Below are 26,940 nucleotides of genomic sequence, written 5' to 3'. Positions count from 1 at the left end.
AAGCAACAGCTACATGTAGCTGCCATCTAAGACCTGAAGAGTGTTTACAGAGCTCAGTGACATCTTTGTGAAAACTGGACTGAGACTGCCCGCTAATAGTCGACCAAACATCATTAGTCGACGAGAAGAGTCTTAGTCGACACGGCTGGTCCCCGTGGTGATTACACAGTAAATCCATCTGAAATCCAAAGTGTGGGATCATTTCAAGAGGGTGAAGGACGACTCCAGGAAGGTGACACGCAAACTCTGCATTGACCTATCATTCGTTAACCTCAAACATGGCTTATCATTTGAAACACGTAAGTAGCCTAATATTAGCCACTTAGCACGGCCGCTTGCTCTAACATTAGATAGCCGAGATAAATATGGTATCCAAGTGTTCGTGGGAACTGGCGAAACTGAATTACCTCGTTTACTGCACTTTTCTGCATTTCTGCACAAATATAAATCTATAAATTCATAAGTTATGTGACGTTTTGAAACACATCAACAAACTGTTCAGACTCCGCGCTGCTTCTTCCGACACATTCAGAATTAGGCTTGGGATGATATTCGATATTCGATAATATTGAATGTCGCAATATTTCCCGCCGAATGTGAAATATTTCATTTTTTTTTTTGCAGTCATGCTTTGCTGCAGAGTCCGACCCTCATTTCACAGGTTTGCTTGCTGTACACTGTGCCTTGGCATGTGACATATAAAACTCTGAACTGCTGTTTAGTGGCAGCATAAAATACAATATGATTATCTTACTAAATCTACTTTATTACTATTATCCCATACTATCATCCCCAAACCTTTTTCTGATGCCCCCCAAAAATATACATTTAAATAATCAAATTAACATCATAAATGTGCAACGACTAGTCGACTAATGTCTTGAAGTAACGACTACCAGTCGACTGTAGCAAAATCTTTGGGTGGGGGCAGCCTTACATTGGACTTTGTATGGGTCTCTGTTTCATCTCTTTGCTGAATACAGTTTTACTGTAACTAGCTTTCAACAATTAAATTAATTAAGTAAATAAAAAGAGAGAGCCAACACAGAGGTCAACACAAAGTCACTTTATTAAGTTTAGGGGCGGGTGGAGCAACTGAACGTGGGGATCTTCCTGATCAGGATTTCTTCAACTCTCACTCCCTCTCGTCTGTCCTCTAACAGGCAGAACCAGCCTCTTACTTGAACAGAGTGTCTGCAGATAATGATGTCCGAGTATTTGCTCCGAGCTGTGATCCAAAAAAAAAAAAAAAAAAAAAAAAAAAAAAAAAGACAGCTCCAGCGAAGCCACACATCAAAAGTCACAATTTATAATCAAAAATCGAGGAAAATTAATTAATTAAATTGATTGATTAATTAATTTTCCTCCAAAACAACCAGAAGTTGATTAATAGACATTAGGGAATGCGGTGCACCTCTGGCTGCATCGCCAGATGCAGCACAGATCAGCTGGGTAAGTTATTCTCCTCTGCAGCCTTGGCTTTAACAGCATGTTCTGCTGATGGGGTTGAAAGTGTTTGTGCATGAGGGCGTTTGTTAAAATGACTGTTATCTATGTGATGCACGTCACTGTAAGAGCCTTTACAAAAGTCATTTCTTGAACGTTCTTATGTTTGTTTAATTAGCACGTGGACATCATCAGATCCTTTTAAATGCTAATCCGTGGGGACAATCACTGTCAGTGTCTCTGACCCCACGCTAAGATGTTCTGACAACATTAACATCCAATATTCTTTGCTTTCTGGTTTTTTTTTTTTTTGGTTTTTTTTTCTACCTCCAGCAGTAACAGTGGAGACACGGTGCAGAAAAGAAAAAGAAGCATTGGGAGATATAGGAAATGAATGACAACATAATGACGTTACACCAAAGATTTTGACAGCCCAGAAGACTGTTTGACGGCAAGTGCCAGCCCATCCGATCCTGGGAAGGTCACACCACCAGCCTGATTGGCAGTTTGTCTAAAACACACTTCCCACACGGAGAGTCCTCCTCACATGGTTACCCATAATCCTTGAATGCAGGTTATCAAATCTGTCCTCTGAAGCGACAAGGAGTTGACATGTTTCAATCAAATATGGGTGTGGGATATTTCCACCCCTTTCCAAAATGTTTTTGTTGGTACACAAACGCTTTCTCGCAGCTGTTTCATGATTCCCGTGTGTCTGTGTGTGTGCCATCTAGCAGAGAGAGGTTTAGCAGAGATGTTCCTTTAGTAACAGTCCAAAACAGGGTTTCCCTGCTGCCCCCTTTGCACCTCCTCCTCCTCCTCCTCCTTTTCACCATAGGTTAGCAGATAGTACACCTGGTCATCAGTGTTCATGCAGTAAAGGTTCATCATGATTTGATCTGCTGTGCACCTGCCTTACCCAAGTTGAGTGAATTCAGAGTCCTGCTCTTCTCTGCTGCAGCCATGTGTGGTGGTCGTGGGGGACTGAACTTTGCCAATTTCCTCTAGGGCACTGGCCAGAGAGTCCAGGTCCCCCGAGTCCTGGTGCTGGGCTTCCCAAAGACTCAGAATCACTGATGAAGGGCTCTCCTGACATGCAAAGTAGCACAGGTTCCTACAGGCGAGAGACATTTGAATATTATATTGAAGTAGATCACGTGACAAGTAGCTGTAACTGAAGAGAACAAATGAGCAGTTCAGCAATGAAGTGATTGTTTATCACAGTTTATGATGAAACTTCACAAGAGACACGTTCAAACGTCTTTAGTGAAGGTAAAGCTCTAAAAACACCGCATCCTACATTTCCCATCATGCAACTGGACAGCAGCTTTCAGCATGCTTAGACCTTCCCTGTCTTCCAAATGCTAATTTCTTTCAACCGCCCAACACCTGCAGTTTGGTTTGTAAGTCCCAACCTCTTAAGATGACATCACTATGACATCACCAGGGTTATTTCCTCAGGCAGAAGAGCAACAGGAGACACTGCGTCATGGTTTTCTTCGGCTGAGGAGTGGCCGTCTCCTCGTGACAACTACTAAACTCAGTGTAGTGGTTGCTGCCATTTTCTCATTACCTTTTTGGAAAAAGTGAATTTCCAGCTTTCTTGTTTTTTATAATCAAAACAAATAAATAAATAAAATAAAAAAGGATTCCCACCAGACATGTAAATCTGCTCTTTGAATAACAAAAATTCTATTAACTATTTAAAAACTGTAAAAACAAAAAAAACAAAAACATCTACTTCTTCTCCCTCATTGAATATGCAAATATTTTTCACTTCAATGAAACCTCCACTTTCTCTGCTCTGGAGATTTCACACTTGTATCAGTTGCATATTGGAGATTAACTGGCGTCCAAAAGAACTTGTGATTCAGAAAATGCTGATTGTATGAGCACAGCTTAAACTTCAATATAAGGTGAAGGTTAAACAGTCAAGTGAAGAAGCAATAAGCAAAAGACGTTTCTGAGTGGAGGAGGACGTTAATAAAAATGTTTTAACTCATGCAGAGGTGGAACGGAGCAAAGATTGTATTTTAATTGGAAAATATCTTTCCAATAAAAAAAGAAGAAATCTCATGATTAATCAGTCATTAATCATCAGCACAGATTAATTAACTTAGTTTGTCCCAAGGCTGACAATAATAGCAATACAGTAAAATTTAGTTACAGTTTGTGCTGTGAACTCATGTGGTTTATTGTGTGAGAAAACGCACGCTGCAGGCCAGACTTCATTTACACTTCTGCTGTTGTTATAACACCTCTCCAACAGGGTGCACTGTTTCATCACAATGGGATTTCCTTTGTGGCCTTCTCCCCGCTTTTCCTCCACATCCCACTTTCCCTCCTCAGTGTGATAACGTTCCCACACATTCAGAGAAATAATTACCAAAATCAGCTTAACTAGGTAGAGACATTCCCATTACATGCTTCTCGGTGTGTTCGACTGGGCTGAAAAAGCTCTGAAATCCTTTCCCATTCCTCGGTCACAGATTTTTTTTGGTTGTTTTCAGACCCGTTTTAAGTGAAATTCCTTAATCACATAGTTTCTGTCTCAGTTTCTTAGTCAACTTTTCCCTCTCATGTTTCTCCAACTGGCAAGACAGAGAGGAGTCTTTGTGGCTATAAGCACTTCTCTCTCCGAGGCGCACGCAGAGATCACCGCATCACCAAACAAGTGAAAATCCTCACACAGCCTACGCAAATACTGACCTGGCACAACCTCTGGAGAGTTTAGCAGGAGCTGGAGGACGCAGCACATGAAGACGTGCTGCTAATGAGGAGTGCTAACATGAACACATTTTCTTGCCAGAGGCTGGCCTGTCAGCAGTCTGAGACCTTCCTTCAGATTTCTGCAAAACACGGCCTCTTCTCTCCAGTTATTCTGACTGCGCTAAAGTTACATCTCTCTCTCTCTCTCTCTCTCTCTCTCTCTGGCTGTCTGTCTGTCTGTGTGCATGTGTTTCTAGATCTATAATGAAATCAGCAGTGTGGCGTGTTACTGAAGGCTGGTTGGTGATGGGAGATTAGGGCTGACACGGTGCCTAAATTCCAGATATAAAAATAGTATTCAAAGTGGGAACAGTGTTTACATAGTGGAGAGGGCAGAATATGCAGCTTTTCAGTCATTATTAAACCATTCTGTATGAACACCTAAACAGAACATACCAGCTGATTCATGTGACTGCAGCTTGCGTAACGCACAAATGACTCAGCAACTGGCAAATGGTAAGTGAAGAATGAGAGTGCTATAATTCATACCTGTCTATGTGGAGCTTTTGAGCCAGGAGCTGCCAATCCTTCCCCTTGGCATTAGCCGTGTCAAAGGTGGCGCTGATCCGCTGACGGATAGACAGCGGGATTTTAAAGGCCCGTGACCCTGTCTGAGAGGTGATGGTACAGTCCGACTGAGTGAAAAAGGGAACCACTCCCTTCTCATTCTGGTAACAGGAAAGAAAGAGCGAGGTGTCAGCGTGAAACTGATAGTGCAGCTTATAATCTTCAATATGAAGACAAGGACGGGGGACTTATCGAGACAATTTGCAATCCATACATGAAAAGCTCCCTGAGAGGCTCATTAAGCAAGCTCTTAAATCAAATCAAGAGTTATTCAGTCTAATAAAAGAACCTATTAGCACGGCGCATGACTGCCCACACACCGCCTCGTCTACGAGCGCCGCTCACCTCCACCACAGACGTGTAGACCTGGAGTATCTGCTCCTCGCCTTTGACCTGTCGTACGCTGATCTTGCAGGACAGCTGGGACGAGGAGTGGCTGTACCGCTCCAGAGAGAAGGCACACTGCAGGGGACGCTGGTTACTGGCCCACACCTGAGAAAAGGAGAACTCCTGCAGGGCGAGGAGGAGACGGCGGAGGGCGGACAGGGAGAACGATGGAGGCATTAGGCAGGGGAGACAACAAACTCATTAAACCCCCAGCTAAAGACATTCGTTATTTGAATCCTGCTTTGCCACCCACTTTGCTGTTTACATGATTAATTAAGACTGAATGAGTGGCCTCTTTAGCCGATCATTGATGCTAGCTAATCAAGCAGTTTACCCGTCAGAAAGAGCACCACCAGTCATTTGAGCCCCCGGGGGACGAACATGCAGCCTGCTAACCATCTGAAAGAGCCGCAGTCGTTTGTGCAAATATTTAATAAATTCCACGGTATTTTACTCATTGCTGCTTGGGAAAAATTAATTAAGTTACTTTACAGTTCTTTCACTTTACACCCTACAGTGTGGCTAGTCTTCATGCAGTCATTAGTTCCATGAATATCACAGACCCAAGCCCACATTATTAGCAGAAAGAGTCTGTCATGACAGAAAATCATCGTCTGAAGATTTTTTTTTAATAGAAATAGAGCCCACAGAATTAAATTCAGGCCATATTTACCACATTATTGACTTTTTGTCTTCTTTTCTAAATTCTGAGAATATAAAGCTTGTAAATACGAGAGTATTAGATCAGGAACCATATGTGATTATGGAATTAGGACAGAGATGCCTTAACTTACTCTGTTTGCACTGCATTTCCCCCCAAATGTGATAGCTGGAAAATCCAAAAGTAACAGAGCTCCGGAGCCGATGGAATCTAAAAGGCCAATTTTGACTCCCATTACTAACTACAGTCTGACCCAGACAGTGGCGCAGTGAGAGCAGGTCAAAAACACTGTTTTACAGATGAATCATCCTCTCTTCAGATCCATCAGACAGGAGGATGGCTACTTGTAAAAGCCTCCTTCAGGCAAGAGTAGTGTCTGAATGAAAGCCTATAGTCATCTTCACTGTTGGACCCTCACATAGTGGCTCTTCCCTCTCCAAGTAAACCTTGTTGGTATTCTGGAGGCACTATGGTGGGCTAATTCTGCTAATAGGATGTCACTGGTGGGATAAACATCACAGGGCAGAGCAGAACATGCAGCATATAGACCCCTAGGAAGATAACTATGTGATGTGCGTGCGTGTGTGTTCCTGCCTGGCAGTCATAATTAATTTTGTAAGTGTGTGTGTGTGTGAGTGTGTGTGTGTGTGTGTGTGTGTGTGTATGTGTGTGGGTGAGATAGCTAGTCTTAGTGATATCGTGCTGTGCCCTTGCTGCTGTCCTTTGGCTTTGATGTGACCATGTGAGAAGCAGGGAAACTGGTGGAGGAGAGAGTTCTGACGGAGGAACAGAGGAGGCTGGGAAGATGAAGGTCCCAGCTTCTTTCCCGATCTGTGACCCTGACAAAGCACTGCTCGCTTTAAATTAGAGCCGAGATGCACATGCTGTAAACCTGCCCGCCGCTTTACATTCCTTTGCTCCAAATGAGGCTGACTCACAGTTAGAGACTGCCTACCTGGCAGGTGGTGAAAGGCTTGATGCTCCAGAGTAACTGTGGGACGTCCTGGATGGACACCTGGAGGCTGAAAGTGTTCCCCCTGAACAGCATCACTTTAGGCTCCTCCAGCAGCCGCCCACCCCTGCTGCGCTCGCCCACTGCCACCTCCTGATAAGGAAAGGTATGGGTTGTATTTCAGGAGGTGGGGTGGGGGTTAGGGAAGTAGAAGAAAAAGGTAGATATTTTATATGGTTGAAACACTCACTGTACCAAGCTGGGACTCTCAGCACACAGCATTTCATGTACAACAGAACGTTTCTGTTGACTGATAATTCATCAAAAATTTATAATAAACAGAAAACACAGACAACTTTGATTCCCATTGTAATGATTTATCGAGGGTGAAGAGTTTAATTAAACAAAAAAAAAGAAAAATTGAAAAGAGCTGACAATCATTAGTTGCTTAAAGGGGCTATTTGTAAGTTTTCTTGCAGTTGGCGGTGATTGTCGTTTGACAAGAGCTTCAGCCATTGTTACGTTTTACAAGATGGGCGGTTGTAATACGCCCTCTGAGCAGCGCTACATCTTCAGGGCAGATTGGAGGCCGCGGTGACTCAGTATCAGAAAGTGACGAGACGGGCTAGCTGGTTAGCGAGCTAACTTTACGCGATAGAAAAAAGAGTTAACATTGGCGTTGGTTTCCACCACTGAAGACAGCGCTCGGCGAGAAAAGGAATAAAGCTGAGCCTCCGAGGACATCGTTGGGATGTCTGATTTTCTGACGTTTTATTGAAAAAATAATTGGCTGATTATGTGATAAAGAAAATAACAATTAGTTGAACCCTAATATTGAAAATACAGTGGCTGTAAACTTCCATTTCCCCAAACATTCAAGAGAACCATTTCCCCAAAACCAGCTTCAGAAATGTGTGCCTGTATTACATTGAACAAAAATACACACAATATGCTTTTAGTGAAGATTTTCTTGGGTTTTAAGTGACGTGTGCGCTGCTTGTGCACCCTGGAAGCCTCCATTTTTATCTGCTGCTGTGACCATGATGTAAAAACAAATAAAACTCTAAACAAAAATAAAAGAGTGGTGCACTGTGCTTTCAAAACGCACCCAGAGTGATTGGGCTCTAAAAATTGAATTGCTCAATAGCGGCCCCCCAGAGCCACTGTTTCTGACAACAGGTAACCAGCCATAAAATGGATCAAAGGACAAATTGCATGAGTGACAAACCAACACTGCTAGAGCCTCAAAATAAGATAAAGAGAGCGGTAAAAAAAAAAAAAATTGCTCGTCAGGAACACTGCTCGCACACAAAGAGAAGACATAAACAGAGAACACCAGTCTTTTGTCAGTATTGCAGTTTTTGGCCTCCTGCCTCATGATATTATAATTTTTCCAGGTCATTGGAGAAGAACAACATGTGTAAACGTGTACTTGCATGTTTGTGTTTACATCCTCTGCATCATGGGGATGCAAGGCGGAGGAGGGGGTGTGAGTCCTGTATGCATGGTGCTTATCCTCTCAGTCACACAGCACAGAGAGAAGGGAAATGCAAAGCATACAGGCTGCCTTGAACCTGATCGATTCCTGCTTCAAGCTCACAGGGGAAATTAATTGTCGTATGAAGCACAAACAAAAGCCAACAAAAAAAGAACAAATGAACAAATAACCATGCCTGACTGATGGAGAGGTGAAGTGAATTGGCTCTTGGCACCTACATCCAATTTCTCTTTGTTCACATGCAATTCTACCTCTTGAATGGAGCCACAAGTGAAGCAGGACTATGGCTTTATGGGACAACTAACAGCGCTAATTCAGTAAAAGCTGTTTGTGTAATTCTAATTAAGAAAGGAAACAAATTACTCTTGCAAAAAGTATTTTTTGGCTGCTGGAGCTTGAAACAAAAAGAGGTATATATGTGTTTTTTTGAGTGTGCCCAAACCGCAAGGAAGAGGAGGAGGAGGAGAAGGGTAAACGTTTCACAAAGCACCACTGAGGAGCATGACGACGAACTGGGGTTGGATCTGAGAATGTTTCTCATTTCAATGTGTTCAGATACTTGTCGCATGGAATGCAATGCGGAGATGTGCTTAATTAACAGAGAGCAAATTAAATTACGCAGAGAAAGGGCAGAGAAGCAACCTTAGAGCATCTGTTGTCTTTGTAATTAAAAGTCCCTCTTTGTCTCCAAGTCATCAGGCAGCTCCCAGTGGCGATGTTACTGAACAGGCAGATCTTCAGTGGAGCGCAAAAAAAAAAAAAAACTCAGGCAGCAGTTCTTCCAGGCGAAACCACCAGCCAGACCAAACACTACAATTAACATCTCTTATATAAAATACTAATCGCACATTATATATTAGAATTCTGTTGGAAATATTCATATTTTAAGCCACATTAGCAACGTGGCTGTATGGAAGACAATGTCGTTTGTTCCAGACTGAAAAATGTCAACAAGTATTACAAGGACTGCCATGCATATTTGTACAGACATTGATGGTTCCCTGAAAATATATCCTTCTGACTTTTCGGGATCCTCTGTACAAAATACCTGCAAAAATGACATTCCACGCAGCCTTAGCTGTACTTTGGGTTTAGTGCTAATTGCATATATTAGCATGCTAACAATGTAAACTGTACAATGGTCACAAAAGTAAATATTACCCATGGAACACCAGCATGACAGCACTGTCAATGTGAGCATGTTAGCATGCTGATGTTAGCAGTTAGCTCAGAGCACGGCTGCTCACATGGCTGTAGCCCCTTAGCTATTTTCAAGTTTATTCTGCCGCTGAATGTAGTTTCTTGCCGGGAGCGGGTGCTGGTGATTGTCGCTTGGTATGAGCTTTGGCTATTGTTGCGTTTATAATACGCCCTCTGAGCAGCGCTACATCTTCAGCGCAGATTGAATGCTGCAGTGAGTCGCTATCGGAAGATGACGAGATGGGCCGTGGCTAGCTGGTTAGCGTGCTAACTTCAGTAGAAGAAAAGACGTGATAGAGACAAGAGTTAACATTAGTGTTTCTTTCTATCGCTGGAGACAGCTGTTGGTGAGTAAAGGAATGAAGTTTGAGGCTGAACTCACGTTTCTTCTAGACTGGTAAATAAACAGCTGTTAATGCTAATGCTAGCTATGTAGCATTAGCAGAACTTACAAATAGCTTCTTTAATGTGGAACTTTGTGGGTGTGGTTTTATGGGCAGGGTGAATAAAAGAAAATCATCCTGTACGACCCCTCATTTAAAAAGGATGCAGTAAAATAAAAACAATGTTTTTCTTTCTCTCTTTACACTGAATCATTCCTGATTCTTCATCGCTTCCCTCTATATCCTCCCTTTTCCCTCATACCTGAAACGCATGGGGTGTGTCGTCCACACAGTAAACCCTGAGGGTGAAGCCCAGAGAGTTGCTAGTGTCCGGACTACCAAACACAGCCAGCCTCAGCCGCTTGGCCACCTCCTGGTTCAGCGGTTCCCCCACCAGGGCGTAGCGACCCGGGTGCTCCAACAACACGTGGCACCTCTGGGCCTCCAGCAGACAGTAGCAGGATGCGCTCTCCTCGTCCACGGACATCACTTCCTGTTGGGGCAGGGATACATCAGGAGAGACCAGATTCAGTTCTGGTGCATTAAACAGATGCTCTTGAGCCCATAGCAGTTCATCTCAGGGTTAATCATGACAGTTCAATACTGGGATGCTGTCTTGCAGATGATTTTTTGAGCTCTGATTTTTGAGGATTCAGCACCCAGTTATACACAGTGGAGCTAAGCCTGCTGATTCATGATTATTAACATTTCAATTACAGCCAAGAATGTGCTTGCAGAGGGAGGAAGAGGCTTTAATTTAACCATCAAACTGAAAGATGAACATTCATGCCTGTGATATGTAAGTAATGCACCACTTTGCACATTTGATTGATCAGGCAAGATTTATAATTGTGTCTATTATTACCTGTACAAAAACAGACAATAATAATATTTTGCAGTCAAGTAATGAGCCGTGACTGCAAAATAGAGCCATGGATCCGGCAGAGAGCCATGGATCCGGCATTTAAATTTTTACAAGTGACTGTATTGTTGTTAGGGATGTTATTTAGACACTTCACAGACAGTAAATTGAAAATTTTCCCTCATACACAGACTCACATAGGATCAGGAACTGAGCAAACTGAGCAAGGGCTAAATGAATAATGACACATCTCACTAAACAGATGGGGATACAGTAACACTGACAAAATGGATTAGCAGGTTGCAGTTGGATCCAATGGCCAATTGCTCCTCATCTCGCGCTCAATCCTCCCTAAATCACCTTTAACTGTGACCCACAGGTCCCCTCTGCATATGGCCTGCTTGAATGAATATAAAGCAACGCAGGGTAATTTAGTGGACCACAGCTTCCAAACACCCGCCCCATTAGTGCTGCAGCAGACATGAAGGATCTCCATGACATAGCTCATCCCCGCCAGGCAGCCGGGGAGAAATGATGGAGTCAAACTCTAGCAGTACAAAAGTGCAAGCTTTAATGGGAATGGCACTGAGAGGCAGAGAGAGAGAAGAGGGGAGAAAGACAGAAAGAGGAAGGCAGACGGGGGAGAGAGACCTCCATTTCCCATTATATCACTAATTCCAGAGATTAGGGTTTGAGTAAGCATCCTTCCTGAGATAAAGGGCTCATTATTTCACAGTGACAGAGACAGGTCACACCTTTGTATTTTCTTGGAGAACATCCCTTCTTCTTTTCCCCGAACCCGTCTGTATCTTTCTGTCTATCTCTTCCTTCTCCGATGACTCCCTCCGCTATTCTCTCCTTTCCGACGGCATATAGCTCCCATCAGTGATGAGTCTTTTGATAGCTCCCTTTTGTGCAACACGTCTGCTGGCAAATTACATCTGTGTAAATGTCACACAGAGTGAAAGGACCAGGCTGGAAGAGAGCCACAGGCCTTCCCAGGTCACGCGCAGATGGTGGCACGGGGGTCACTCTGTCGTGAAGAGGTCCCCTCAGCTTTTTGATGAGGTTAGTTAAACATTAAAAGAGCATCTTAGATATGTCTACTCTGCCGAGAAGGCACAAGAAAATGGATAGAGGGTGTTTGGATTCAAGGCGGATGTCTGAACAAGTCCTCTGTGAGACTGTGAAGTAGCTCTACAGGGCAGAGTTGAAGGACTTTTCAGACGTGTTATTTTACTGAAAGAGCTGGATGTGAGAAAAAGGCAGCAATCACAGAGATAGCACTATAATGCATTTAGAGGAATAAGTATTAAATCTTTTAAAAAGCACACTTGACAGTTTTCTTTATCTATTTTTGACCTCACACAGAGTTTTCAGACTGGAGTAGGCAGAAGTATTTTCGTTTAAAATATTCAAATATTATCTACGATTATCAACAGAATGTGTTGAAATAAAACTCTTGATTTTATGTCAAAGATATCTATGTATTGTGTTGTAGGGATATCTGCAGAAATTAACATGCTAACCAGCTAGCCCTGCCCCTCCTGTCTCGTAATATCGGTCTGCACCTCAAGAGGTGATAGTGAACCACTGTAGCGTCCGGTCTGTCCTCAGTCTGACGAGAGGATGAAAAAGTGGTAACAGTGACGAGGCTATAAACCTGTGTTGCAGCAGTCCTCTCTTGGCAACATTCCTCCACTCTTTCCTCAAGCTCAGCTATCGATGCAGCTGCTCTGGCTGCTCTCCCTCTCCCTCATGTATCTCAACCTTTTGTGTTTCGTCCTCTGCTCCTGCCACCACTTTACCTTCCCTGTCTCTGGGCAGACCGGGAGTGAAATCAAAAAACAATATGTTAAATTATCAGATTTCAATGTAAACCTGTGTGGAAAACATTATTCACTAATCCGTGCAGATTTGGCAACATTTCAACAGCTGCCCTATTCAAGCTAACGCTGGCTCAACGTGAGGGTGGGGGTTGAAACTTGGTTGTGAGTGGCCAGTGAGCCCAGCATGCTCTCATGCGCACCCCGAATGACAGGTACACACCCACCAATGTGGCAGCCCACCAGGATTTGTGCTGGTATGCCTGATGGCCAATGTAAGAGGAGGATGGAGGAAAGACCAAAGAGTGCATTTCCTTATTTCTTACTCTAGGGGTGGACACCTCAACTTTATGGTAATATGCTGCAAATTCTTGCATATTGCTCTTTTAAGCTTTTAGCAGTTTTTATTGAACTGTATGTGTCTGCAAATTTCATTTTCAAAAAAGCTAAAAACAAAAAAATAAAATAAAATAGGTTTTCTGATAAAGATGAAAATAATAATGTTGAAATAGCTCAATCTATTTGGTGTATAGTATTTTCTGAGATTCACATAAACCCAGATTCAAAGCTTAAATATTCATTCCTCTGACAGTCATACTTTTTGTCCCTGTTTGATAATTACTTTCAAAAGAGAGATCATTCATAGGCCACTGAAATTTCAAATATCACTTATTAAACTTATATCTATTCAATTCAATGTCATTCATATAGTGCAGAATCATAACAGAAATTATCTCAGGGCACTTTTCATATAGAGCAGTTCTAGACTCTAGACCTGTCAACAAAATTCTACCGCGCTCAATCACAATGGAACCATAATAGTTACTTTTCATTGTAAACCATTTTAACATTTCAGATACAGTTTGCCATATAAACAAAAACAAACAAGCATACAGCAACATCTGCAGTGTGTATAGATGTTTCTCCTCTTTATGTAAATTTCACTTGTTCTGTTCAAATTTTCTGAACAGCGTCTATTCAGAATTCACAGATTCTGAATTGCTCATAATACTTTAAAAATACCACTATCATTTACTGTGAAAGAAGTGAAAGTTTCAATGACTAATAGCCGTCATTTGCATCTGGTCTGACATTTCTTTTGGACGTGTGACAGCATGAGGTAGAGCTGGAAAGGCTGAACTTTATGCAGAATGATGAATCTGAGCTGGCAACCCTGAAATCGGCTCCATGCTCGCATGACTCCACTGCAGGATAAAAAAAATTTCATCAAAGTAACTCAGATCGTATTGACAGATCGTGCTGGTGAAATTTGTGTGTTTTGTACATGTTTGAGAAACTGCTCACCTCCCACTTGTTGTCCTGCATTTGTCTCTTTAGTCGAATGGTCCAGTTGCCAGCATCAACCTCACCACAGTGGGCTATGGTCAAGGCTATGGGACAGGACAGGTCAAGGCCTGGTGGTCCATACGTGACTGCAGGGCTCAAAAAGATCTCTGGCCCGTCCTCAGACAAAGTGCTGCACACAGAGGTAAAGGCACGTATTAAAACAACAAATCTCATGATATCACCATTATTCAGGATAAATGAAGCCTGTTTTCTCTCCCTGCTCTCTTGAACAGCAAACAGTTATTGAGTTTCAGAGTGTATAAACATGAGAACAAGAATCTCACTACTAATGAATCACTGCTTAATCAAGCATTCAGATAGCAGAGTGTGACCCTTGCCTCTGAACAAAGTAAACTCAAATCCTTGGACACTCATAATGAATCAATCCCTGACTAGCTGACACACAGACACACAGATAGAGGAAGATTAAAGCACCAAGACTAATGGACAGTGGGGCTGGAGAGGACAGGCTTTAGCACACAGCGTGTAAGCTTCGTGGGTCGATGGAGCTTATGAAGCCTGCTCTGGCCAGCCTGGTGACAGATTAGCTGGGCCAAGCTGCTCTTGGCCAGGGGCCCAATCTTGGCTGGAAGCCCTGAAGACTGAGAGCAATCGATGGGACCACCATCAGTCATGCAGCTGGCCCGGCTGGACACCTCACATACACAGGACACGATGTTGGTGCCGCTGTCACTGGAGCAGCATGGATGTTTCTCAGCATCATTAATGCAGCTGCAGAGGGGACAGACCCTGACATGCAGGCACAGATGCATCACAAATGTGTGTGCGTGCACCCACACGCGTATGTACACAAATACAGAAAAACAACAACAGAGTGGAAATGAGTTAAGACATTGGAAGTATAATCTCTACATGTCTCATGTTGCCCCATAAATACACTGTACCACTTAACTCCATATATAACAATTCAATAGATGTGTCCCAATTCCATGATACATAATATTAATAAGCAGCTTTTTAGTATTTAGTTTATTCATATCAGAAAAATGACAAAATTAAATACAATCAGTATGCATATTAAATAAGCTGATGTTGAGGAACACTATTGCACCACAGACAAGATAGAGATGGGGAAGTTCCAAGAGAATCTTAGAAAACAAACAAATAAAAATGCATTAAATCTTTCAATAAACATTTTATTATCTCATTACCTTTTTTTTATTATTTTATAATCTTTGTGGAGTTTAACTGCTGTGGCATCGAAAAGTTGCAGTTGTCTGGCCTTAATTATTACCATTATATCGTTATTATTTGCATTCTTTTGTATACTGACTGCAAAAACATTTATTATTAGAGCTGCAACTAACACTCTATCACTATACTATACTTACTTTTCTATATTTCAATTTTTAGTTATTCATTCGTTAAAATAGCGAAGATTGCATTTCCTTGAGACAAAGGTGACATCTACAGATGTCTTGTTTTGTCCGACCATCAGTATGAACCACAAACATATTCGAGTAACGGATGGATATTAGAGAAAAACTGCAAATGTAACATTTGAGAAGCTGAAACCAGAAATATTTGGATTTATTTTTGCTTGAAAAAGACTGAAACAATGAATCCGTTAGCAAAATAGTTGCCAAAATTAATCGAGTAAGTTTTTTTTTTTAGCTTCCATGACAATTAGTACTAATAGTAAGCAGCATTCAATTGGTACACAGGTACAGGTAATCAAACCTCCCTGTTTTACTCCCATAGAGTTCAAAAACAAGTAAACACAACAGCACTGGAGGAGTTCTGTTAGTTCTACTAGTATCCATCTGAAACAATTTCCTGTAAAGAGCACGCCAATAAGACGGAGCTGAGAAAGGTTTTGCTGAGTACGTGTATGTATGTATGTGCATGTGTGTGAGGGCATGCTGAGAGGTTAGCTTTCCCACGTGGCACATTGTGTGGTTGAAGTTGTTTGGTTCCTGTTGTTTTAACAGTTTCTGGTGCCAAGTTTGGTGTGAAACTTTATTCTTCATTATGCTGTTACCAATCAACACTAAAAAATTAAAAGAGGTTATGATCTGCTGTCTAAAAATAAAATCACACATCCAGACAGCACCGTGGCCCTGCAGCTGCACTTTTGTGCTAATCAGCCCCAGGCTCAGAGGAAACCAAGGTTACCTGCTGCTGAGACTATGGTAATTAGCCAGATTGCCCGTGAGCAAAGATTAAAGATGGTTACTTAGCATCACTGACTGCGGTTATTAAAACAAAGAAATATCACTCCAGGATGATAGTTAAAGTATAGATAGTAGATTGGGGTTATTAGTTAAGTTTTGTCTCATATATACAGTTCAAACAACATTCCTCTTTCACTCAGACGACACTTTCCAGTGTGACATTCATTTATTTACTCAGAACACAATTATAAATAAATCATTTGCACAATGCCTGATTGGTGTTTGACAGTCTGTCTTTCAAGCTCTCACAGCAGCGTGGAGTTACACAGCCAGGAAACTAGAGTTTATAACAGAATTAATAACAAAACAAACAAAAAACTAGACAAAGGCAAAACCCTGCATCAGAGTCTCTGTTACTCTGGACATAATCCATAAAGAAGAAGTACTACCCACAAAAGCTGTCAACAATTCTTTCATTTATTACTAAATTGTCAATTGTCAATACTCCACATCAACAGACTATCAACAGTTACTGTTAGCATTTTATACCAGCCAGGTGGTCAAACAAATTGACTTCACCTGAGGCAATTTATCAGATATGCACTGGTGCCCCCAAGAGTTCACCTTTGATATTCCCCTCAATGTAAACATTCGATAGCTTTGGTGTAAACTAGGAATACTTAATCTGATTCTGTCAAACCACAAAATACTTTTCCCAACTTTAGCTACTTAAAGCTGCACTAATCAATATTTTCTTTGGGGACAAACCCACAGAGAATTATCAGCAGACTCTACAGTTACCCACAGGTTTTTAACATCTTTTAATGAACTGTTTTGATTTTATTTCCAACAAATGTACTGTTTTGGTTCGCTCTCACCGCTTTCATCAGCATTGTTTTTTACAGCAGGTAGCTGTTTTAGTGGACAAGCTCTAAAATCCCACTGTATGTTATCTGCACAGCAGCAAACAGGAGACAGACAGAGTCGTACCCTTTTGACACCAAAATGAGCAGATTGACTCCTTTTACGCTGCCAGTCGAGTTTGCCGGACAGGACACACACAGTGTCACCACAAGCAGTTACAGAGCACATATACACACACACACAGACGCAGGGGAGAAAGATTGAGCTGCTAGCTGCAATGTAGAAAGGCAAGATGGATCCATAGTGCTGCCGTAATGTGTTGGAGCCTCCATTTGAGACGCTTTGATTGGTGATTGTGTGTTTTTAAAACTTATTTTGGGGCTGCAGCTCACTCTTTCATCACCAAGTGTTTCTGATTTAGCGGCAGCGTGCGCCGCAGGTGTGTCACAGTGTTTGTGCTCTGAAAAGGGTTTTGTGTTTTACATCGATTCTGAAACATCGACCCTTTTCCATTGCAGACAAAAGCCCGATGTTAGCGGGTCTTAGCGGATGTTAGCGGGTCTTTTGATGAGTGAAAAAGTGGCTTTAGTGACTTACTGGGGGACATAATGGAGAACTTGGCTGGTACAGAACGAAGTATTTCCCCTACAAAATGGTGGGAACCAACACAGAGCTCAACGGTGTGAATACTGGACTAACTACACATTCATTAGGAGGCCGCTGGGGCGACTGTCTGCACATTAGCTATGACAACTTTACAAGGTAGTAAAATGTCAATGTTGTGTTAACAGCTTGTTACACTACCCCCTAGCGGCCAAACAGCAAGGTCAACTCATTTGATACTAATGGAGGAGACCAAATAAAAATGACACCAAAAACAACCACCAACCAAAACTTTAAAAGGAAGCTCAGTCTTAGGCAGGTGTGACTGACACCACAGAGTAGTAGTTGCCTCCCTGCAAAAGGATGCTGAGAAAATAAGGATTAAACTGCTGAGCTCATTCAATCTGAATTGTGTGAGTCACATATTAGGTATATTTTGTCACACACTGGGTCTCTGTCCTTGCACTACCCACTGACCCCTGCTGAGCTGGAAAAAGATCACACACAAAACATCCTTGTAAAAGCCCAGAGGATGGACGAAAGCTCTTGTGAACACCTGAAACCGAGCCAGAGCTGATCGATTCCTATTCTTCGCAGAGGAAAGCATCGTCTTATGTAGATGGCACGGGTTTGAATGGGAAGAAAGGATCCAATTTCTCCCCTGGACTCTGCGGCTGTCAGAAGATAGGCTATGACTGACAGCTCAGCGGTGCACAGCTCCTGCAGCTTCTTAACCGACAGCCGGAGAAGTAAACAGCATCAGGCTTATCAGAGCAAAGCAGGAGCCTGGAGGGCAGCAGCTTGGCTGAAATGGGGGAGACTTTGGGCAGGGGAGTGTACAACAAGCTGGCTAACTGAGCTCTGAGCCGCAGCCTATATGTGACCTTTGATCTGTATCTCTACCCAGACGACTGTGGCAACTTAATGGGTGGGCAGAGGTGAGGTGAAATGATAGCTGAATTTCAGATGGCACTAAATGTCACTTGATTCTCCCTCGGACGTAAAAATTGAGTTTCACTGAGAAGCTCAGGCAGTTAGCCGTGTTGTTAGAGTGATATCTCTCTAGCAGACATACTGACATGGTGATACTGTCTGCTATAAGTCAAGAACATGTCCAAAAACTGATTTCTGGTTGTCATAGCTTTTGAGTCTCTGTTGCAAAGAAGTCAAAGGTATTAGACTCCTTTTCAAACGGATCTTATCTGTCACTCCATTTTCTCCTTGAGTAATTGCTTTGTGAAAATCTCGACGGCAAAGTTACAGAAATAGACTCCCGCTGGCAGGCAATAATCACCCAAACTTTGTAGCATATCTCGTTCCCATCAAACCAAAAACCAAATCGATATCACCTATCGTCGTGACTTTACAAAGTTCACCACTCTAACCAGTCACGATGAAGGGAGATATTGTCAGCTGTATCTACAAACACAAAATAGGCCACCAGAGTCATGGAGTGCATCCTCCTCTGCTGAGACAGTTGCTTAAGGCAGTAATGGTATCTGTCTGCAGCTGCGTGATGTGTATTTGTGACACATCGTGTCCTCCCCTGTAGTCTCAGAAATATGAGCAAGGACCCCATGCAGGGCTGGGAATATGTCTGCATCTGTACGTGTGTGCATGTAAACTGTGCATGTACAGCGCATGTACCTGCGTATTCTCCATATGTGTGTATCTGTGCATGTTCGGCAGAGAAAGAGGAGGAGACGACGTGGCAGGAAGAGGGCGGGGAGATGCGGCGCGACGGGTTTAAAGATTAAAAGAGAGCAGCCCAAGAAGCAGACTGCACCACCTCAGTGAGGGTCCCTCACCTGCTGTCTTCCTGGTTGATGATCATGTACATTTCCCAGGTAGTGTCTTCTGCGATCCCCCCATGAGGCACCAACAGACTGATACCTGCAGAGAGGGAGGTATGCAAGAACTGATCAACACACAGCTAGACATGCACACACATGACACGCACACCTGCTCGGCTGTCAGGTCCCTTTACTGGAGGTGACAGCCAGGGAGGTGATGGCCCCAGAAAAAGGTGACGGAAGCAAGTCCCAAAGTGCCTCGTGAATCGATGCTGCAAGCAGTTTCTGTCATACACACACAAACACACACACACACACACACACACACACACACACACACACACACACACACACACACACACCCACACACACACACACACACACACACAGAGACTGTCTCTTTCTTAGACACAAACACCATATTCTACTATATGATAAACAATTACTGCCAATCTACGCCGCAGAAGATAAAGCCCCTCAGTGGACAGGATGATGAATGTCGGCCACGAGACAGCGCTGCAGAAATAATCTGGTTGACTGAGCGTCGTAGCTTTACTTTACATAGACCTGTTAACATTTTCTTTACAGTTGTACAGTACCGAAATGTTAAAGCTGAAATCAACAATTTCCACATTTTAAATCGATTTATCTTGTGAAACACTCCAAATGATGCATTTACTGCGGTTATAGAAACACTTCTCTTGCTCTGAGAAATGTAGATTGTGTTTGTCAGGACCCACCGGTTGGTTAAAAATGCCAACGCTGTCTAACTTCATCACTTCAGTAAATAATATATTCATCTTAATGTTGCTTGGTCGATCGATGGCATTTTCACATTTTCACTGCAGACCAACACTGACAAGGTCAAACAACTTCAAAATGCAGCGCTGGATTCTCTGTATCATCTCTGCTGTAGTTAAGTTACAGATGGTAGCTTCTGTGTGATTTTTTATTTTTTTTATTTTTTTTTTTACTTCTTTATTGCAGGAATTTCAGCTTTCACACGGGAACATATTGAATGCACAAACTGCCCTGCACTGGGCTGACCTGTGTTGGGAACAACCAGCCGTCCTCCAGCATGACCAAAGACTGCCGTTGCTTTGTGGAGAGGCCTGCTGGGAGTCAGAGAGACTTGAGGAGTGAAGAGGTTTTTGCTTCTCCTGCCCAGCGTCGTTCCCACCGCAACTCCTCTGTAGTCTGGAGCCAGGCCCCTCGGAAATGTCTGAGGGTGGGACATGACATGGTACTCTGCCCTTTCTGCCACCCCTGCAGATACAAGGAAGCAGCTGTGACTTTGTTGCAGTGAAACAAACTCAGATCACACACACACACACACACAGAGGAATATGGCATCAGTAAAGCCACCATGTAACAGAAAGGAGGAAACATACAGCTTGAAAATACGAAGGACTCTACATCGTACATTTTTTCTACATGGATCATCGAAGATACTAACTTTTTGACAGGTGTAGCAACAGTAGCTAAGGGGGATGTGGCTTATCGTATAGCAAATTCGTCATGCCCTCCAAGGTCATGACCATTTCTTTCTTTGTATGAAAGCTTTTTCTTAGAGATTGCTTTGGAAGAAAAACAGGTTCAAAGCAGGATGGATTATCTTTCTGACTGCTACTGCAGAGCTGCACACTCTGTAATTCTCTAGCCCTTCCAAAAGTAGTCAACTAGCACAGACACGGGCTCTCGTAACAGTTTTATTTCCTGACCTTTGACCTTGAGATCAGGGAGCGGGTCGAGGAGCGAGCGCTCGGCCATCAGCTCCTTGTCAATGGAGTCCTGGAAACACATGGGGCTGGTGTACGTCCGTGACACTGTCAGATCAGGTTGCATGGAGGAATTGATCAGCAGGGGGTTCGCTGCAAGACGCACAAAGACAAAAAGCAAATTACTGTCACATTGTCAATTATTGTCATTAGACATCTTTAAGTAACAATTACATTTCTGGAGAGAAACACTTTAAATCACTGTAAACAACAGCAAATAAAAACCTGAAGAGTATGTCATGGCAATTATTTTTTTTTACTGTGACTATTGCTATGATATCATTATTACCATGGAAACAAAAATGGCAGAAACCTTACTGCATCAATGTCTCAATTAAAATTAAGGAACAAAATGGAAAATAACAGTGGCTGGTTGTTTAATGATAATGCTTGAATGCCAGAAATATTTACATTGAATTACAGTACGAATTGTTTAGTGTGTGAATATCAACAGTTTTCTTTACAGTTATATTCAGTGGTTGCAGGCAGGGGTGTGGATGCTGCTGCAGCTGCAGCCAGGAGTTTTGGCTGTTTTAGCCCCTCTATCAAGGGGAGCACAGATCAAGATTAAAGCTTTTCCTGCCCCCTGCTGTGTTATCAAAATGAACTTTATTATGCCCCACTGAGAGCTGTTGCTGTGGCGACCCATAATGCCAGCCTTGTAAAAATATGCCTCAATCTGTGGCACAAAACACACCCCGCCTCTGAGCTCTGGTGCTCCAGTGTTTTGGACACACGGGACCACAAATGCTCCATTTGGGGGCCTGAGCGAAAAAAAAAAAAAAAAAGTGAAAACACTAATAAATTACATTTTTAATTTTGGAATCATGAATAATTCATTGAGGATTTGTCGTATGTAGGATAACACCGACACAGCCTATGATGCCACAAACGAATACACTGCCCTTAAGTTACGGCGCCAGTAAAGAAGGTTTCAGTAATAACAGATGAGAGTTAAACTGTGAATTTGTTTGGAACACAAACAGCGGTTGTTACCATATGTTCTAAGTGAGCGTTTATTGCTTAGGGCAAACTGATGTTTGCAATAAAGCAATAAATACACGATGTGCTTTTTAGATTAAGCTTCATACTGTATGTTATTGGACTTTTAGTGCACTACAGCATCTCCAGAAGGCTCAAGTAAACAAACTGAAAAATCCAGTCACTCTGGCCCCTAAAGCATTTAAATAATTGATGTAGCTATATCACAATACAAATAAATGTATGCATAATTCATAAAGACATTTAAATACAAAACTGCATGGTTTTGCTTGCATGTTATGTAGTTTAAATTACATGCAGTTACATTATTTGAATAAAAATAAAGTGCAGCAGAGCCAGAAGCACGTCCTGTATGTTGTGTTGTCCTGCTCCATTCAGTCTTCTCTGTGCAGCTGGTGCTTACCATTTTCTTCACCTACAGAATGACACCTGTGTCTGGTCTCCTCTCCTCATCTGTGCCTCGCTCTTACGTTTTGGAGGAGAGCGACACTTCCTTTATATAGTAATGCCATCTCACTGCCACCAGGCAAAACTACAGACTTCATTTGATTTCCTGGGTTTTTTCTTTTTGAAACTCAAGCATCAAATTAATTCAAAAAGTATAATTGCAATTGCAGTTACTGATTTACGTTTCATTTAGCTTATTTTGGGAAATGAAAACAATCAAATCTTCTTATTTTTGATCATGACAACCATATGATACACTAATAACATGCAGATTACAAAAATGAATAAGTACATTTGTAATTTCAGCAAAGACACTTGTATTTTCACAGCAAATAAAACCGTGATGCCATTTTTATTGGACGCAGGAAGGTTTTTTTGGGGGGTTTCTTTGTGCCTATTTGGTCATTTTTCGAATCCATATGAGCCCATTTGTGCAAAGGTGCAGCAGCTTTGGTACTTGTTTTGAATTTGCTCTTTAACAACCTCTTATTGCAAAGTCAAGTGTCTTTAGATGGCGAAGAAGCAAAAACAGAACACTTCAAAAATCACATAAACCCTTTTAATGTGTGTTGAGTTTCACTTCTTGGATTTCAAGAGGAGACTTAAACCAGTTTTTTACTCTTAAATCTAGTATAAATTTAGATGCACATCAGAACACAAATTTAAATGTGTTTGCAGCGTCTGCGCACAGGAGACGTTACAGGAGAAATACCTGTAGCTGTCTTATAGCAGCAGGGATGACAGATGTATTTCAACACCACTCTCTAATTTATGGGGTGTGGTCAGTGTAATTATGCAAGAATTAAACAGCATGCATTTTTGAATCAATTAATTATTATCAAACACGACACCAGACTATAGCAAATTAAGCACAGAACACCACACTGTTGAGCTATTCTGAGTGTATACAGTGAAATATTAAAGATTTACCTCAGGATGTGTCATAAACTCTACCTGATTATCATATATATTATAATAAATGATGGGTATCTGACTTTGGAACCATTAATTATCATATCATTATCTAAAAAAAAAACATAACATTAACAACCTCCTTCGTCCCCTCTTTTTACGTTTCTTTTCCATTTTGGAGACAGTACAAAACGAAGGTTCCTTGTACAGACTTTAAGGACATCCGTCTTCTTCCAGCTGTAAAACTACTGTGCAGTTAACCTTCATGTCTGTTATTGACTACGGAGATATTCTGTGTTGTCACTGCAACACTCCAGCACTTAAACCCTGTGTTTCCTCGTGCACTGTTCGCTTTATCACAAATGACAAACACCGCACTCATTATTGTTCTCTGTATCGCACCGTGGGTTTGGACCGACCTAAAGTCAAGAAAAAATAGTCGGCTCATGTTATTCATTTAAAAAATGACCTCCAAACGACCTCACAGCTCTTCCACAAAACACGATCCAGTAGCTACTTAACCTTAGTTCGCACTAATATTTGCAGAATTGGTTTCAGGTATTATGCATCCTTGAAATGGAATGATCTGCAAGCTTGGAGATTTCAAAACTTTAATATTTGATGTATTTTATGACTATTACAAAGTTTTTTGTTAATTCTTTGTGTCTTAGTGTCTTGTATTGTGTAGTTGTGTTATCTTTGTTGTTGATTGTGTCTTGTGTTTGCTTCCTGTTCCCAGGTCTCTCTTGAAAAAGAGATTTCAAGAGACTGACTAATTAGATAAAGATTAAATTAAAAAAACAAGTATGTGGTGGGAAGCCCATGTTCACAGTGGGATGAGTCACACAGTCACTGGCTCACCTTGACGAGAGGTCTTAAAGCTGAAGGACTGGAAGCCCCCGGTGAGGGCGGAGGAGTCGATGACATCGACACCGTACTCGCTCTGGCTCCTTCGATAAAGAGTAACGGCGATGATCAGCAGCACGACTGTCACCACCCCCGCAGCAAGGCCCGAGTACAAGGCCACATCACTGCTGTTCTCCACACCTTGGAAAGTTCGAGTGAGTAAGAGAGAGAAACGCATTTTTTTAGTGACTTTTTTACTGTCTACTGAGCTTAATTAGGAAGCATTTCCTCCCAAAATAAAACCTGTGTTGCTGAGGAATATCAGCTGAGTTAAAGCTGTGAAAGTCGAGGAAGCAAGTCTACCTTGGTTTCAAACTACTTTAGCGCCTTTTTTGTTTTCTATTCCATATCTGCCATGCCTCCTGATACACAGCTTCATTGTTCTATCCTAGAGTGTTGAAGCTACTAATGAGGAACCTCGGAAGGAAAGCGATTATAATCAACCCAGCACCTGACTGTCATTTCAAACACTGCTTGGCTCTGGTGTTGGAGGCACTCTGCTTTCCACTGGGATAATGTGACAAAACCAATTCATTAAATTAGCTCATCGGCGATGATTATGCTCTATCTGGTCCCACCAGTACTGCAGCGTCCAACTCCACAAAGAAAAAGAATGAGTGGGAAATAAAGGGACTGCTAGCTTGTTCTCGAAAGATAATGAGATCTGTGCTGAAACAGGACATGCTGAGAAATCCTCTAAGTAACCTGAAGCTCAAATGAGGAGAAACTGACAAAATATGCAAAGCGGCATTAACAGCTACAGTAGCGGGTTAATTGAGGGCTTGGGAAGTTTTGGCAGCCTGGCTGGATTCTTTTTCTCGTTTCTGACAAACAAAAACACACGACTGTGTTAAAGGACGAGTAAGGAGAACATGTGCCAGCAGCTTAGTAGGTATCAAATTGATTTTTCACTGCACAAACTACACAGCACTAATCAACACATAAACGGCCCATTACCCTACACAGCAATTATGCATAAAGCGATGAATATGCAGCGGTAAACCACAGGCTGTTTGGCTTGAAGTGCTACATCAGATTCATCACAAGTAATAGCATCAGTGGGAATTTAAAGAGATAGTTCAGGTAACTTGACGTGGGGTTGTGTGGGATACTGATCTATAGTCAGTGTATTATCTGCAGTGGATTTAGATCAGCTCGCTCCCAGTTTATAGAAGCAGCAGGAGTTTAGGTGTTCAGTTTAAGTGTTCACTTTATTTTTTAATATTTTCACCTCACACTTTCCTTTGGCACTACATTTTCTCAACCGTTGAACTAGCGTATTACTACACACAAGCGCGCGCAACTACGGTGCACACTGTATTACTCCGCAGTTCACACAAAGCTAAGTAGTAGTTGCGCTTGTTCCGCTTGTCTGCTTCTCCAAACAGAGTACACTGATCTGAATCTACTGCAGGTAATTCACAGACTATAGATCCGTACCTCACACAACCCCATGTCAAATAACCCAAACTATCACTTTAAAGTAAAACTGAGGTAATAATAAGTTGGGGACAGTTGATATAGTTGATAGAAGTGATCATCATAACATCATCATCCTTATCGCGATATATCGGTTTCGACGATAATCGCGATATTTTAAAAATGAGATATTGATATTGTGTTAGTAATGCACATATGATAATATGGTGATGGCAGATGTTAAGCCTTGTGGATCTTTTGTTTATGTAGTTGCCTTTTCACTAAACATTAAGTGTAATTATTCTTTTTGTTTGCTTTTGTGCAGTTGTAGTTACAGACTCTCTCTCCACCTCCCTACACTCGTATACGAGTCTAATTCATTTGCCAAAAAAGAGACAAAACACACAATAAACACACATTTCTTCCAAATGTTCTAAAGATATCGTGATAATAATGTTATCATAAATTCTTTTGGCCACAATAATCTGATATTGTGACGGCCCGAGTACCAACACAATACAGTTTAACAGTGCAGGAGTAAATAGTTGAATTTTACTTCAATTACTGTTAAAAACCATTAACACCACTTAATGGAGTGAAAGTGACATGATCCAATGTACAGTATGTCATTACAACCGAGTGGGAATGGATGCCAAAGGTGGAGATAACGAACAGTAACCATCACAATCTTCTGCCTAAATGTTTGAGCGGCAGTTAGACCACGCTCACCAGTCAGAGACGTCTCCTCCATGACACAGAAATCACACGCAGCCTGGAAATTGGATGCTTTTAACAGAAATATTCATTTCTGTTAAAATGCATTCTAGCAATGAGCTGACATATTACTGGTATTTGCTGCTCATTATTCATACATGATGTATGCTATCTGCCTGTCAGGACACCAGTATCTGAAATAACTGTCTATTTTGAGTATGGGCGCATTCATAATGAGTCAATGTTTTTTTGTTTTTTTTCTTCCCAGAACCACACCTGTCAGAGTGATTGGTTCCTCTCACATCAAGGCTACTCGCAAACCATTAAAATCTAAGTATCGTTTTATTCAAAGAGAAAAATCACTCATTTCCTCGGCTGAACTTCCCGTCAGATGTTTCTCTCACGTGCTGCCAGTTCGCCGTGCTGAATCAGCTGACAGTCTGCTGCTAAGGGTCTGGTGTGTTGGCAC

At 42.0% G+C, this 26,940-nt stretch overlaps 1 protein-coding gene across 1 annotated transcript in view; it reads right to left on the bottom strand.

The window, feature by feature from the left end:
- Positions 1 to 1,247: 1,247 nt before the first annotated feature.
- The window catches only part of LOC111239024 (netrin receptor UNC5D-like), a 161,897-nt gene continuing 136,204 nt past the window's right edge, over positions 1,248 to 26,940 (bottom strand). The window contains exons 9-18 of the mRNA XM_022768789.1: positions 24,294 to 24,479; positions 21,015 to 21,164; positions 20,341 to 20,559; positions 19,309 to 19,393; positions 13,857 to 14,028; positions 10,126 to 10,356; positions 6,786 to 6,935; positions 5,128 to 5,292; positions 4,705 to 4,883; positions 1,248 to 2,560 (exon numbers count right to left, since the gene is read on the bottom strand). Of these exons, the coding sequence (XP_022624510.1) occupies positions 2,362 to 2,560; positions 4,705 to 4,883; positions 5,128 to 5,292; positions 6,786 to 6,935; positions 10,126 to 10,356; positions 13,857 to 14,028; positions 19,309 to 19,393; positions 20,341 to 20,559; positions 21,015 to 21,164; positions 24,294 to 24,479 (1,736 nt within the window). The 3' untranslated portion in view covers positions 1,248 to 2,361. The remainder of the gene's footprint in view (positions 2,561 to 4,704; positions 4,884 to 5,127; positions 5,293 to 6,785; positions 6,936 to 10,125; positions 10,357 to 13,856; positions 14,029 to 19,308; positions 19,394 to 20,340; positions 20,560 to 21,014; positions 21,165 to 24,293; positions 24,480 to 26,940) is intronic.

This window comes from Seriola dumerili, unplaced genomic scaffold (genome assembly GCF_002260705.1).
Source record: "Seriola dumerili isolate Sdu_G_001 unplaced genomic scaffold, Sdu_1.0 BDQW01001845.1, whole genome shotgun sequence".
NCBI classification, from domain to species: Eukaryota; Metazoa; Chordata; class Actinopteri; order Carangiformes; family Carangidae; genus Seriola; species Seriola dumerili.
Note: the sequence above shows the minus strand (reverse complement) of the source record. Positions and strands in the feature narration are given on the sequence as shown.